The sequence below is a fragment of the Panthera onca genome, chromosome A3, assembly GCF_046562875.1.
Source record: "Panthera onca isolate mPanOnc1 chromosome A3, mPanOnc1 haplotype 2, whole genome shotgun sequence".
NCBI classification, from domain to species: Eukaryota; Metazoa; Chordata; class Mammalia; order Carnivora; family Felidae; genus Panthera; species Panthera onca.
This window is the reverse complement of record NC_138341.1, coordinates 97,649,641-97,666,274: the sequence shown is the minus strand read 5'-3', so window position 1 is coordinate 97,666,274 and position 16,634 is coordinate 97,649,641. Positions and strand designations below refer to the sequence as shown.

The 16,634-nt window shown below is 45.4% G+C and overlaps 1 protein-coding gene across 1 annotated transcript in view; it reads left to right on the top strand.

Annotated features, from left to right (window-relative positions):
• Positions 1-16,634, top strand: part of PCSK2 (proprotein convertase subtilisin/kexin type 2) — a 281,924-nt gene that overhangs the window by 222,181 nt on the left and 43,109 nt on the right. Inside the window, exon 8 of the mRNA XM_078444292.2 lies at positions 7,245-7,420. Coding sequence (XP_078300418.1) covers positions 7,245-7,420 — 176 coding nt within the window. The remainder of the gene's footprint in view (positions 1-7,244; positions 7,421-16,634) is intronic.

The window sequence follows — 16,634 nt, the reverse complement described above, 5'->3', positions numbered from 1 at the left end:
ATCTTAGTCCAGAAATAGGAAAGTGGAGATAAGATGATAAAATGGGTCCTCTGAAGGGAAAAAAGGAAAAAATCATAGAGCATCTCTTTATCTGCCTATTAGCCTGTTGGGTTTCTCTTTTCTTCATAAACTTTGCTCACTTTTCCACCGGGGTTCCTGTCTTTTTCTTGTTGATTTGCACATGTTTTTGGTATGTCCTAGATCTTAGCCCCTGGTCGGTTACAGTCAGTGCAAATACCTTCTCCCAAACTTTCACGTGAGATCATTAGTCCGTCCGGATTCCACATTTGCATGTCATGCTGGCTTGGGATCCAGTTATATTTTTCTCCCAACATGACGCCAATATCATCCATTCAGTAATCCATCCTGTCCCTTTGATTTGTGGTGCCATCTTCATCATGTTTCAAGTTCCCGTGCATATATGGTTAGTCCCCGGGTAAATATAATTTAGATAAAACCGCCTAGCAAGTGTAAATCAGGAAGTGTAGCCACACTCCTTGTACTGCTGGGCCTTTGTATCTGCTCTTCCCTCGTCCCAGAATACCTCCCCTATAGGCTTTACCTGGCCACCTCTTTATCCTGCACTTCTCAGGTTCCCCATTGTTACCTTCAGCATCACCTCCAGACCAGCCTTCTCATCTACACTTGATAAAGCATGCAGTTTTTTCTTCCTGGCACTAACCACTGTCCAGTTATTGCCCACATTCTTGTACATGGTTATTTGATCAATATCTTTCTCCCCAGGCAGAAAACAGCCTGCTTGAGGACAGGGGCCTTGTCTGTTTTCTCTCACCTCAGCACCCAGAACAAGGTCTGGCACCCAGCAGATGCTCAGAGCCTATTTGCTGAGTGACGGGAAGCAAAAAAGGAATAAAGAGAAGGAAGGGTCAGTGAATAAACCCATGATAAGCAGTAGAGATTAATCACTGGACAGAAGAATGGATGGATGAATGGAGTTGAAAGATTAAGGGCATTAGGATCTGAGGACCCAAAGCCGATAGAATTTCTACCAGGAAGCAAAAGTATCTTGTCTTCCACCAGTACCATCTCACCTTTGCTATTTTATCCCAATCAAATTAGTTCCAAGGAGACTTGAGCCTTCTTATATCCTCTCCCCTCTTCCCTCCCTTCCAAGGGCACCATGATAATGTTCTAAGTGCTGGCATCACCAGTAGGAGCTGCCCCAGGGCCCACCATTGAAAAAGGGACAGGGGACCCCTTTATACCTATGCCCTAAGCCGCTCCAGGCTGACAAGTATCACGACCATCCATCGACCATAATATAACACCATTCAGGTGTTACAAATAGAGTGTGTAAATTTCCAGGGGCTCATCATTTCCACCTATTCATTAGAATCTCAAAATCTTGGGCCCCAAAGATCCTTTAGTCCACAAACCCACAGATACTTGCATAAGGGTAGCAACAATATAATAATAATAGCAATAATAATAGCAGCAGTAGTAGTAAATAACACATTATTTACTCTTCCAATGTGTCAGTGCGATGCACAACTCTTTACTCAACTCTTTACACAATCTTATCATGCATCATTATATATGTATATATACATACATATATACATATACGTACACATTTATGTACATATACATGTGTACACATATATGTACATATACATATGTACATATATATGTATATATACATACGTATGTGTACGTATATGTATATATACATATATAATGATGCATGATAAGATTGTGTAAAGAGTTGAGTAAATAGTTTTGCATATATATATAATATTATATATAATAACTATATTATATATAATATATAATAATTATATAAATAAATATAAATATATTTATATATAATAAATATATAATAATTATTATTATTATACTATTTATTATTATATTAATATATTATAATTTTTTATATATATATATATATATATATATATATATATATTAGTATCCCTCTTTTACAGAGAACCAAACTGGGGCCACACAGCTTGTAAGCTATAGGATAATTTTGCACCTAGAATGCCCTAAGCCAGAAATTCTACCATTGACCCCCTACACTAAAATGCTTGAACAACTTCTCTTTTCCTACTTTTCTGATATAGTCTGGATCCAGCCTGGAACTACACACCTCCAGCAACAGGAAACTCACTCCCTTCCAACACAGTCCACTCTGCCTTTGGATAGGTGTGACTTTGAGAAACTTCCTCCTTAAAACTAGCTCTCTCTTTGATTTCTGTTACCTATCATGGACACAGTTGTTACCACCTCTTCGAGATGACGCATTGCAGGGAGGGAGGAAAAATTCCAATTAGTCTGGTTCCTAAAGAGTTAACACTCTGTAACATGTAAACCCATACATATGACACGTTCCAGAAGTGCTCACCTTGAAGCTTTAATAACTTCAGAACTATGTGTATTTGAAGATTTAATTATTTACATTTCTTTATCCACTTGCTTACTTTTATGAATTTTGAAGAAAAAAATTAATTTCCATTTTTTGACTTTGAAAATGCCATTATTTAAGTAACTCTTTAAGAAAATAACCTAATTCTTTTCTTACTTTTATTTTTAAGTGTTTAACATCTTCGATCAAAGGGATTAAGACAAAGAATTAAAATTAAAAATATAGTATTCAAACTTTGCAAAAGCAAAATAAAATGCACAAGTATAAACAATGAACCCTTCAAATGATGTTCCTTGTGAATTTGTCAGATTTATACTTCTGAGATTATTAAAGCTCAAAAACTGCACCGCGCCTTAGGAGATGCTGTCTCTTGCTGACAATCCGTTCCAGGGCTCCACAGTGACTGTTGGGTGCCTACCATGTCCCCAGTTCTGCTGTGGGTGGTGGGACAGAGCTGTGAGCCAGCCAACAAGACGCCTGTCTCCACGTAGTTTACAAGCCGTGAATGAAGAAGAATGAGCACATGAACAAGATAATATCAGACAATGGTGGCCGCTATGAATAAAACAAAGTAAGGTGGCAGCGAATAAGATGAGGGCACAGTAGCTGATTAGTGGGCGGGCCTTACAGCACCACACCTGGGCTTCCACGGAGGTCCTCAGAGCCACCCCAGGGTAGGGCCAGTCCAGGTGGGATTGGCCTTACCTGCCATTCTTGCTAAGCCAGAGCATTCAGATTTATGCATTGAGTTTTGGAAATGGGATCTCCTTTGTTCAAAGGTTCTGAAAAAGAGTTTGAAAAACGCACGGTTGACCGTTATCAAAATACCCTGAAATTTCTCTGCAGCAATGAATTGCTTTCCCATATTTGGCCAGTAGAATTCTTAACATTTCACTGAGTTCACAGGTACTTTATCTGAGTTTTAAAAGAAACCAATGAAAATCACATATTAGCACATGATGAACATGTTTTCAGATCCTTTAGACCTAGATCAGCATGAATTCCCTCCTGGGCCTGCAGATTAATATTCATGAGCACAAAAGGTGGTGATTAGCAACACTGAGGTTTGCTGGCAGGTGCGGCTTTGCCAGTGTCGGGTACAAGTTCCCCTTTTGTAATATGAGCAGAGATAGAAAGGATTTAGCTCAAATCCCTGGGCCTTGCAGCTCTTAGAGAAGGAAGTCACAGTGTCCCCATCGGTCATTAGTGCAGTGATCAGGACTGCAGGGTGGGGGGGTAGAAATCTTGACGTGCACTGGGTTTCTCCATGCCATTGAATCACACCAGCTGGTAGAGAGCATTTTACAAATGTGAAAACACCAAGTCCTAGCCCCCTCGGCTTCCCTCTCTCCCTCTGGCTCTCGCCCTTACTCTCTTGCCTTCCTTTATTCTTTCTTTCTCTGTCTCTGTCTCTCTGTGCCCCCTCTAACTCCTACAGCATCCAGGGACAGAGGAGAGAGAGAACCCTCAGGTCACCCTGAGCCTCTGTCTTGGCTACTAATGGTGCAGTCGCTTGCAAAAATGAACACTGTATCTCATTCAATTAATGCACGCCTCATTCCTCCTGAGCTTAACTAGATTAAAGGAATGTCGGGCGCCTGGCCCCAGAATATGAATGAGAGCCTTGCTCCCAGTCTGTGGCGGCCCTTGACTCCCTGGACTCTGAAACAGTCAGAAGATTAATGCACAGCAGCTCTGATGTTCTGTGCAGCACAAAGAGAGCCAGGGAGGGCAGGAAGAGGAAGAGGCAGAGACACCGGAGCTGCTAAGAGAGAGGGTAAAGGGCAGATCTGGATGTGCCACACTGGCTGTAGTGCAGTGGATGAAATCCAGTGGATGAAATTCAGTGTTGCCATCGGTTGGCATCTGGGACAGTCCAGATCCACTTTGGCAGGGTTGAATCTCTTTCACCTTCCAGCTGAAGCAGGCTGTTCAGTTCCGGCCATTGACCCTGTACACAAGTTCAAGACCATTTGAGTTTTCTCCTTGCAGGCAAGTGAATACCAGCCTCTCAGCGAGGTTTCCCTACCCACAAGGTGGGCATGGCTTCTTGCCAAAAGCAGCTGCACTATTTGCTTTACTGTTGTCGAACAAATTTTTTTAAATAAATAAAATTACAGGTAGGGCCAAAGCAAAATGTGATGCTTTAGACGTCTATCCCTTATAAAATGAACCGTAAAACTTAGCTTCTGGAAAGTTCAAACCAAAGATTTTCCTCATTCAATATGAGCTTCTCCCAAGAGAAAGGATGCTAACTGATAATTGGATATTTGTTGGCAAGAATAGTGACCTGATTTATGGGTAGAGGATGGGAAATCTCGACATGTTATTATTTGTTCTTCTGGACCTGTCCTTTCTGTTAGGGAAAAAAAAATCAATTCAAGTAACGACACTATACATCTATTCACCAAATATTTATTAAGCTTAAAATAATGCTGATAACCTAGAACACAAGAAAAGAACAAAATGGACACATGCCCTGTACTCAAAAGATTTTGCTGTGTAGTGATGAATGTGTTGACGCAGAATTGCTATGAAGCAACTAAAAACATTTATTTGGGTCTCAGAGATCGCAGTCCGGGAGACACAGAGTCGACTGAAATGCAAGCGTGCTCAGAACCGAGAGCAGGGAGTGCAGGCTTAAACAGGCAAAAACCATAAGGTCCAACTTGTTTTGGAAGCATTATCTTTGGCACTAACAGTGTTAAACTGACTATCTAAGGTTGGCTATTCAGCTAACAAATGCTATATTATGTCTATTTCAGTCTAAAGTAAAAGGATGTTTTCCAGGAGGTGGTGAAGGTGCAATCAACAAATTGTCATTGACCGAAGTCAAAAGTCGGCAGTGGCTTCCAAAAACAGAAACAAGAGCTGTGCAGAGGATTTGCCTCCTCCATGTCCTCCCCACCCCCTATTTTGGATGACTCTCTTAGCAGTGCTTGCTTTAGGTTGTAATCTTCCACAAATGAGACTCACAAGCAAATAATTATACTGGAAGGCTGAAAGTGTGGTGCTCACGGGGGATGCCGGATCCGGAAAGACTGCTAGGGAAATGCCTACTAAACACATACGTTAGTCAGGAGAAGGAGGAGCACTGGGGGAAGTTGTATGCAAGGACAAAGGTAGCTATGGGACACTGAGGAGGGAGGAGAGACCCTTAGAGAGAAGACAATTTCATGTCAGCATCGCAAGCCCTGCAAGGACCTGGGTTGTCCTTATTTAAATGTTATGCTATGTTAGAGAGAGATGTTTGTGTAATCATGTCTTTTGACCATGATAAATATAGGTAAGAGGTGTCAGGATCCAGGTTTTGATGGTGTAGAGCCCGGTCCCTTTACTTCGTGACTCCTGTGGACAGAACAACTTAGGTCAGCAACTCTAACATTCTAGGCTACTTAGCACAGAAGAGAAATAGCGTGTCAGGCAGAGAACAGTATGACATGGCACCAAGCAGCAATGTCTGGAGGGTAGTAGCAGGGCAAAATGCCCATCCCAGTGGTGGCTGCTGCATTCACCCTGGAGAGGCTTGTTCTGGACAGCCAGAAGGTGGTGTGAACTGTGGACGCCCACAGGCATGTCCCTTCTGCATCCGTTTGTGCAGCTCAGGCTTACCCACACACACTCGTGGACTGCAGGACTCAAATTTTTTAATGTCCCAGCAAGAAGTCATCCTACAGGTTATTGGAGTAGCACAAACTTTACCAAGGTAACATAGGGGAGAAAGAGGAGGGGGTTGTATCATGCACCCCATTTCCAGGATATTTCAGAATTACCCATACAACATTTCTGTCCTCCCCACAGCCCCTTCTAGCTACCATGCAACTTGGGAATCATCTTTTTCTGACTCCCTCGATCTTTGCACTGTCCCCATTCCTCTCTCTGCCCCTTATCCTCTAGGATTTTCTCTTAAAAATTTAATATCAATTGAATTCCCACCAGCCCACTGTCACGCACAGTGGGTTTATTTCCCCGCCCCCCTCCCCTGGCCCCTGGTCAATACCTAGTCACTGGAGGCTGAGCTTCCACCTAGAAATAGACTTGTCGGGGCACCCGGGTGGCTCAGTCGGTTGAACGTCGACTTCGGCTCAGGTCATGATCTTGTGGTTCCCAAGTTCAAGCCCTGTGTCTGGCTCTATGCTGACAGCTCAGAGCCTGGAGCGTGCTTTGCGGATTCTGTGTCTCCCTCTCTCTCTCTGTCCCTCCCCTGCTCGTTTTCTCTCTCTCTCTCCCTCTCTTTCTCTCTCAAAAATAAATAAAACATTAAATTAAAAGATAAAAAAAGAAATAAAAGAAATAGACTTATCAAGAGGCGCCTAAGTGACTCACTCAATTGAATGTCCAACTCTTCATTTCAGCTCAGGTCATGATCCCAGGGCCATGGGATAGAGCCCCACATGGGGCTCCACGCTAAGATTCTCTTTCTCTCTCTCTCTTTCTCCCTCTTCCCACCCCCTGCTCACATGCACGTGCTCTCTCTCCCGCGCGCTAAAAAAAAAAAAAAAAAAAAGAGAAAAGGAAATAGACTTATCAAGGAATCTCTTCAGCAAAGGTGGTCTCTCCCCATTAGAAATTCTAGTAAAGTTTCCAGTGGGAAAAAATTTCTTCAGTTATATAAGGAAAGGTGTGGGTGGAGTCCTAAAAGGATTGAGTGGGACAGTGTATGTGTCCTTCTTTTAGCCTCTAAAGGTGTAGCCCACACAACCTGAGGTTGGACTCCAGATTCTGCAGCGTCCCCCAGGACACCCAGGTGGCAGGCCCTCCACCCACACCCAGGACCTGAGCCCTCATCACCCCTCCCCCATCTCCAGTGCACTGGGGGACCAAAACATGGTGTTTCCCTGTCCAATTGGGTCTACAGGTATCCGGATGCTAGACCAGCCATTCATGACAGACATCATTGAGGCCTCTTCCATCAGCCACATGCCTCAGCTGATCGACATCTACAGTGCCAGCTGGGGCCCGACAGACAACGGGAAGACAGTGGATGGACCACGGGAGCTCACGCTTCAGGCCATGGCCGATGGCGTCAACAAGGTAAGATCATTCCTGTGCCCACCAGGCCCAGGTCCTCTGGAGGGAGGGGTGGAGGGTGGGGTGTCCAGTGGAGGTGATGAGAATGAAACAAGGAGCAGGGAATGGGGCAGAGGTGGGGCTGTTACCCTGTGCATTAGCTCAGGGCATCCAAGAAATGGACCCCCAAACAGGGTTAGCCATGCAGATTTATCAGAGGGGACTCCTTTAAAGGGCAAAGGGGAGGGGGAGTAAGGTGGCAGGGGTGCCTTCAGATGGTGATGTTAGTCTGACCCCTGTGAAGACCGGGGAGGAAGGACGGCCACCCTGGGGTCTGTGTTGGCACCCCCACCTTGCCACACAACAGCTGGGAGCAGCCCCCAGGCAGTGGAGTCTGGGTGCAGACGGGGTGGTGGATCCGCGATATTCCCATGGCAGGGCTGTGAGCCACAGGATTTCCAGGCTCCCCATCCCTGGGATTAGCCCAGGAATGGACAAACTCAAGGCAAAGAGACCAAGGCAGAGCCCCCAAAGGGAGGGCAGCCAGGTCAGCGACCGATGGAGGAGAAGTTGGTACCCTCCATGCATCTCAGAGTAGGGATCACGTTGGACAAGACCTGAGCCAGGCCTTGGGATCAGTCTTCTGGGTTCAGGTCCCATTTCCATCAGTCAGTGTCTGGGTGTATCTGCAAATGACTTGACCTTGCTTGCTGCGCCTCTGTTTTCTTGCCTGTAAAATTGTGATAATCCTACATTTCTCCTGGGATCATTGTAAGGTGTAAATGAGATAAATATACCAGTGTTTGGTAGTGAGAAGTGCCCCGGGAAGGGTTGGTGTTGATCCAGGCCATTGTGGACGCTTAACCTGTCCCCCCAAAACTTTGTGGAGTAAAGCACAGGGTTTTGTTTTGTTTTTGTTTTTGTTTTCACTAAGCTTGTGAATTTTATGCGTCAAGAACACAGGGCACATTGGGGATGGCCTGTCCCAGCTCTAAGAGTCCTGGGCCTTGGATAGAAGTCTCCAGATTTGAATTGCCAAACTCAAAGTCTTCTAGTGCCCTTGTGATGTGCCAAATTATCGCCATTTGTGCCACAACACCAACCACTCAAGAGTACTTAATCATTTTGTTGTATTTAGTGTTTTCTTCAGGACTGGACTTACCATCAAGTGATAGTGATACCCTCTTGATGCTTTTAGTTTGCCTGTCTAACCAGCCATGGGCAGGAGTTGCATTTTCCCAAGATTACAACAATGGTGGGGCACCTGGGTGGCTCAATCAGTTAAGCATCCGACTTCAGCACAGGTCATGATCTCACAGTTCGTGGGTTCGGGCCCTGCATCGGGCTCTGTGCTGACAGCTCAGAGCCTGGAACCTGCTTCGGATTCCATATTTCCCTCTCTCTCTGCTCATCTCCTGCTCAAACTCTGTCTCTATCTCTCAAAAATAAAATAAATATTAAAAAACATTTTTTTTAATATTACAACAATGGTGGTAGAGTAAGAGTAACCAGGTCCTCACTGAGGGAAAGACAAGTGTGTGAGGTTTAGTATATGGACTTTTGCAAGTGCCTTTTAGGAATTTTTAGAAAGTCTGCTTCTTGGATTTTGGCCAATTTCAAATGGATGAAATGGATATGGCCATATTTGGATATATAAACTAGCACTGCTACAGATTAATTGCAAAATGCATCCGTTTTATGTTTATCTTTGTTATTTATGGTCTATGTGAAATATACATGAACCTATTATTTACACATTTATATCACCAAAATAGGTATGGGTATGAAACACCTGAAATTTAACAGTAGCTTAGACAGGTAAAAATATTGAAGAAAATTAGAGTGGACAACTAAATAGCATAATGCCCTCAAGGTCTATCCAAGTTGGCACAAATGGCGGGATTTCCTTCTTTTTATTGCTGAATAATATTCTGGTATGGGGGGGGGGGGTTGGTATATATGTATGTGTATATACAGTATTCTCTTTATGCATTCGTGCATTGATGGACACTTAGGTTGTGTCCATTTCTTGGCTAGTGTAAATAACGCTGACGTGAAATAGTGGTGCAGATATCTAAAGATAGTAACTTCAGGGCCACCCGGGTGGCTCAGTCCTTTAAGCATCTGATTCTTGAGTTCAGCTCAGGGCTTGAGCTTAGGGTCATGAGTTCAAGCCCCACTTTGGGCTCCACACTGGGCATGGAGTCTACTTAAATAAATTTTTTAAAAAATAGTACTATCATTTCCTTCAGATTATCCCAGAAGTGGGGCTGCTGAATCATATGGTAGTTCTGTTTTTAATGTTTTGAGGAACCTCCAAACTGTTTTTCATAGTGGCTGCACCAATTTACATTCCCACCAACAGGGCACAGGGGTTCACTTTTCTCCGCATCCTCACCAACACTTATCTTTTTGATAATCGTGAAGGCAACTTTTTCTAAACGTTTCCTAAGGTAAGAGAACAGGTCTTTTCCTCTCCAGCTAGTCTCAGAAACTGGCCTAGTGCTTGAAAAGTGGATCAGCTGTTCAATAAGTAGATGTGGAATTAATACATGAATGAAATTGGATGGTTCAAAGATTAAAAGTCCTATAGAAAACTGTGGTGAACGTCAGTGGTGCCCACTACGTCCCCTTTATCGGGTGGGGGTGGGGTGGGGAGGGGGAACCTCCCAGCTACGATGACTCACACAGCTGCCCCTTCCCTGTAGAACTGCCCTAGCTGATGGGAGGCTTTCATCCAGATGGTTATGCCCACACACACACCGAGGAGGCAGCCCACAGCCAATGATTGATTCAGGTAGAAGAGGCCAGACCACTTGGCCCCAGTAGGTACCACTCTGCAGTATAATGTATGCTCCAGAGACCCCAGTGAATCAGGCCAAGCAAGGGTTGACTTTGCTTGAGAGCACACCATTTTGAGGTTCCTACCTGGCCTATCTTGTTTCACTCCCTCATTGACAGATTTCCCCTTAGTGCACGTTCTTAATACACCTGGTGAGCTCAAGTCCCTGCCTTGGGCTCTGCTTCTAGTGAACCCATTCTAAGACATTAGAAATGAGGTTCATTCTTTCCCTTGGCTGCCAGGAAGCTCAGAACTAAGTTTGGGCCTAACAGTGTGGGGTTTTTTTAGGCTAAGTCTTCTCCTATCCCATTTTCTCCCCTCTGTTCACCAACCATGGCCTCGAAAATCATTCCTTAACTGTTGTTCTCATGTCCTTTTTCATATTTCTATGGAATCCAAATCTATGAATACTACGAAGTATAAAATTTGTAAAAGAATTGCTTAAATTAGTTCAATTTGATTTGATTAAATTAAGGTGTAAATTTTAACTTTGGGATCCTCAAATTGTTTCTTGCTTCTGCAATTTCTAGTCTTAATGGACTAAACCATCTCAATGGACAAAAATCAACGGTGTCTGGGCCCTAAACAATAGTAAACAGTAGGTCAAACAAAGTGCAGCCCCTTAGAGAGGGGCTCAGTTGACCTTGGCCCACAGGCCAGACCCAACACACTAGCTGTCTTTGCAAATAAAGTTTTATTGGAACACAGCCAGGCCCCTGTGTCTTTCCATCCCTGATTTCTCTCCCAATCACGGTTGTCACAGGCTCCACACCCAGGGAAACACCTGGGGCACTGGATCATCAGAACCCTGGGCTCTTCTGCTGGTCTGTCCCCGTGTTCATTTTCACTAGACAGCCAGCTTGCATGACAAGAGGTGTGCTTCTGCTGCAGGGACTTTTTTAAGGACTGGGATGTGCAAGTTAGAGAGCTGAGCTTCAGAGCTGGGAGGCCAGAATTCTCATCTCAATCCTATCCCTTTCTGGCCACAGGACTTCGGATTAGTCCTTAGCTTCTTTGTGCCTCGTTTTCTTCTTTACTGATTTTTTTTTTTTTTAATTTTTTTTCAACGTTTTTTATTTATTTTTGGGACAGAGAGAGACATAGCATGAACGGGGGAGGGGCAGAGAGAGAGGGAGACACAGAATCGGAAACAGGCTCCAGGCTCCGAGCCATCAGCCCAGAGCCTGACGCGGGGCTCGAACTCATGGACCGTGAGATCGTGACCTGGCTGAAGTCGGACGCTTAACCGACTGCGCCACCCAGGCGCCCCATCTTCTTTACTGATTATTTACTGATTATCAATGATGTGATAATCCACATCAGTGGTGCTCGAAGTGTGACCACTGGCCCACCTGCAAGTTTGTGAGAAATGCAGAGGCTCTGCCCCACCCACCCACCTGATACATCAGAATTTGCATTTTAGAGGCACCTGGGTGGCTTCGTCCGTTAAGCGTCCGACTTCAGCTCAGGTCATTCATCTCACCTTACTCATCTCATGAGGTCAAGCCCTGCATCAGGCTCTGGGCTGACAGCTCAGAGCCCGGAGCCTGCTTCAGATTCTGTGTCTCCTTCTCTCTCTGCCCCTCCCCCCGCTCATGCTCTGTCTCTGTCTCTTTCTCAAAAAAAAATAAACATTAAAAAAAAATTTTTAGGGGTGCCTGGGTGGCTCAGTCGGTTAAGCAGCCAACTTCGGCTCAGGTCATGATCTCACAGTCTGTGAGTTCGAGCCCCGCGTCGGGCTCTGTGCTGGTAGCTCGGAGCCTGGAGCCTGCTTCTGTTTCTGTGTCTCCCTCTCTGCCCCTCCCCCACTTGTGCTCTGTCTCTCTCTGCCTTTCAAAAATGAATAAATGTTAAAAAAAATTTTTTTTAATTTTTTTAAAGAGTATTTGCATTTTAACAAGGTCACACTCAAGTTTGAGAGGTGCTGCTCTAACTGACTTCTAGAAAATGAATCCGGTAACCCTAAGATACTAAGACCACAGGATAATGTGGTTTTAAAAAATCCCCAGTGCTGGAGTGCCTGGGTGGCTCAGTCAGTTAAGCTTCCGACTCTGGGTTTCAGCTCAGGTCATGATCTCATGGTTCATGGGTTTGAGCCCCACATCAGTCTCCGCAGCTGGCAGCATGGAGCCTGCTTGGGATTCTCTCTCTCCCTCTCCCCCACCCCTCTCTCTCTCTCTCCACCCCACCCCCACTCATGCTGTCTCTGCCTCTCTCAAAATAAATAAAACTTAAAAAAACATCCCCAGTGACTAGGAAAAGGCAGCAGAGGTGACTCGTTTTCTGGAACACTGCACAACCCTATGCAGGTGGTATGTTGAAGGGATTGATTACCAAGCCAGATGCTCTGGTTTGTCTCTGAGCTGCAGGAGCAGGGGCCCAGTGGCTCAACTTCAGGGGTTTCTTATAGGGATGCACGAGGAGAGACAAGGGCACTGAGAGGGGATTCAGGCAGAACCTCGTACAGGCTAGGACCAGACAGACGTTCTGGACCCAGCGTGGCTGCAGGGCTCCAGCCACGAGAGTGTGTGGAGATTCCCACTGGGACCCCACGGTCATGGGTCTTGGCCATGCTTATAGTTCCTGTCTCTCACTGGCTCTGTGTGTCCTTCTCTGAATCCACTTTTCCTCTTGCTTGGGGCTTATGTTCATGTGCTCCTTCTACGTGGACATGACGCCATTAGCATTCTTGTTTGTCACAACCTGTCAGGCTCTATTCCAACTGCCGTTTGCTCCCCTCCAATGCCTGAGGGGGAATATTGACCCCAAATTAGGGCAGACACTTCTCTCTCTGCTGGGCTCCAAAACTAGCAAATGTGGTTCTGTTGGAAAGGTTTAGAACTTGAAGGGTCAGAGATCAGTCAGAAGGTTGCTAACAGAGCCCCTTCTTTTCCATTCCGGTAATGTCAAGTGGCAGCTGTCTACCCCCACACTGGCTTTTCAGACCACTGATGGAGAAGTTTCTTCTAAACCGTTGAAATCTTCCAGAAGTCTCGATAGAAATATAACACCATGTTTCTTCTCTGTTGTGGGCTGGATTTTCCCCGCCCTCAGTCAAAACTCACATATTGAAATCCTAACCCCCCCATATCTCCGAAGGGACCTTATTTGGAAATAGGGCCATGAAAGATGTAATTAGTTAAGACGAGTTCATTCTGGAGCAGAGTGGGCCCCTAATCTGATATGACTGGTGTCTGTGTTAAAAAGGTAATTTAGGGGCGCCTGGGTGGCTCAGTCAGTTAAGCATCTGACTTCGGCTCAGGTCATGATCTCACAGTTCGTGGGTTCGAGCCCTGCGTCAAGCTGTGTGCTGACAGTTCAGAGCCTGGAGCCTGCTTCAGATTGTGTGTCTTGTGTCTTCCTTTCTTTCTGCTCCTCCCCTGCTCACGTTCTGTCTGTCTCTCAAAAATAAATAAGCATTTTTAAAAAATCATGTTATAAAAAACGTGATTTTTTTTATATTTTTGGACACAGATGCACAGGAAGAGTGCCAAGAGAACATGAAGGCAGAGATCAGGGTGATGCCTCTACAAGTCAAGGAACACCCAAACTTGTCAGTAGCTAGGGGAGAGGCATGGGACAGATTCTCACTCCCAGCTTTCAGAAGGAACCAGCCTTCTCAACACCTTGACTTTGACCCTCCAGAATGTCTAGACAATATATTTCTGTGGTTTACACCACTCAGTTTGTGGTATTTTCCTACAGCAGCCCTAGAAAACCATACACCTTTCAGTCTTAGAAGGGAAAGTCAAAAAAAGAGATTTTGCCAGACTCGAGCAGTGCAGAAACAGTATGGTCACTCTTTTAGTTACTCTTGATGTCACCTGACTCCCTTTTTGAAAGCCAAGATGGCTGACCGTTGATCCCATTACAACTCATTCTCATCTGGCACCTTGAGAGTCATCTTTCCTTCATTCTCTAATATCGTTCCTCAGAAGAGAAGCTTGCAAAAATTCTCATGATGCCATTGGCATTCAGCCCATCTGAGACAACCACAAGGGCCCCTGATGCTTGAAAAGCACAGTTCAGTTTATAGAGGGGGCTTAGCGACAGGATCGACGGGTGAGGGGGTAGGAGTCAATGGTGCTGCCCCATTTCAGTGCCATTTCAGTGCCTCAACCCTTAGGAGTTGTTAGGATGAAACTTAGACGCACAGGCAGCTTGTTTGCATATCGCACTGTTCACTGTGTGGCTGGAGAGAAATGGTCACACATCCGAGCCCAGGACCGGGTGACAACAAGTCCCCTGGGGGACACTTGGCAGATGTCCAGCAGACATGGATTTCCACTGAGAAGCATTTTTTTGACATACAAGGCCGACAGAGAGACATGTAGGTGCATCCGCCCTCGGTCGCAATTTACAAATGCACAAGGCATTCAATGCAGCACATTCCCCAGTGGCTCCTGTCATTTTCCACAACTTCTGAACTGTTCCCCGCATCTTAAGTCTGAGTATTTCTCTCTCCTCCATCTGTAGCCTCCCCTGTCACAACTAAAAAGGCCCTTTCAAGTGTGATTGTTCTGGAAAGCATGCCAACTGCTCCAAAACTTAAGAGAAAAATTGTTATGACTTATCTTCAGATGACAGCACGTAAATATTTTAGAAAGTGAAGTATAATGAAAAATACATGATTTCTCATTCGACTTTCAAAACCCCGAGCTGTGGGAGTGGTTCTTTCCTTGTTTCAGGGTGACAATTTGGGGGGACAGAACTGTAGAATCTCGTGCATGATGGTATATGATACATGAGCAAAGATCTCCTCTCAGTTATTTCAGTTGTCTGGTCTACTCTAAAGGAAAGTCCACCTCTGAAAGATGGTCTCCACCTAAACAAAGGAGTCAGATAATTACCTAGTGGACAAAGGTAGGTCTTATGCTTGTCTTTGAATGTTAGCATCCTGCAGGTAGGTTTTGTTTGACCAACATAGTAATGATAGAAGAAGAGGAAAAAGAGTCGAGAGACCTTTCTGGGGATGTGTTCTTCGCCACAGACCTCCCCACTCCCAATTGTCTGACATTTGTTCTCCACATAAACATCACCGACCTGACTCCTTAGGGATTTGAGTTTGTATCTCCTAAATTTGCTCGATGAATACCTGAGGCAGCAAGGAGCAGACAAGAAAAAAGAGGAGGCAACTTTTTATTCCCCTTTCTAGTCTACATGTTGACCACATAGTAAAAGCATTTTTCACATCTTCTGTGGGAAGTAGGTGACAGTCCTAGACCCCTGAATTATGAAATAATCCAATAATTGACTTTTTTCTTAGTTTGGGAGCCCCCCCAAAAGCAGATGCTGAAAAAAGGATTGTTCAAGTAGTTGCTTTGGGAGGCAAAGGGAACCCCAGTAGTGAATGGGGAGGTGTGACAGGGAAGAAAGGGACCAGGAAAGTGTGTGTTATCGAGCCAGCCACCACTGTGAACACCCTGAGCTCAGTCCCACCAGGAAGCTGGAAAACCACATGGACCCTGAAGCTATCAGAGGTGAAAATCCTGATCCACATAAATGCCACAGTACTTGCGGCCCCCCTGGGGCAGGTGTGCCCACCAGCTGTCGGCCTCTTGGGAGAAAGCCCTTCTACAAAGAGATGCCGATGCTGTGCTGGCATTTGGAAATCACAGTGCACGGAAGGTCTAAGGGACGTGGGCCGACACCCACTGCCATCTGCTGCCATCTCGAGGGTGCAGTTTGACAAAACCTAATCTTAGGCTTGGAGTCATCGCTGTCTGGGTAATAAAGGACCAGTAAGGTGATGTGTTTGCTGGTCAGAAAGACACAGCCTTTGCAGAGACTGGTGGAGTAACAGAGCCCAGACGTTGGGGACCACGGAGTCTGACGCTGTCCTGACAACCAGAAGGCAATTCCGACGACACAGAGGGCCTGGAAAGTGACAGTTGATTCATGAACTTCTTTCCACATCTTGAGGAAGTACAGCTACCCAGGGTAACCCTGGTAAGTCTGTGGCTGGCTTTGATGGCTACACCCCAACCTCTTAGTAATCACGGTTCAGGATTGCTACCGGAGGGAATATTTAAAGACAAGGCTACAGAAATAGACAAGGCTACAGGAATATTTAAAGACGAGGCTACAGAAAGCCTTCTGAGGCACAGATGAGACAGAGCACTGATTGTTTAGGAATCAATCCCTATGGGATTTTGAAGGACCCAAGCACAGATCCCAGATCTTCGGACTGGAATGCAGTAAAGAGAGATCACTTGCAAGAGTGTGGCTCTAAAGGAACCCTCCAGGCAAGGGGGGCAGAGGGCTGCCTAGGGAGACGCTGATGAATTGGGTGTTGGCAAGGCAGAGCCCTGGTGCAGCCTGCTGAAACTTAATCAGAGCAGTGGGGCTGACACAGTGGCAGCAAATGTTGGGGCCTCTGGCAGGCAATGGATGCCT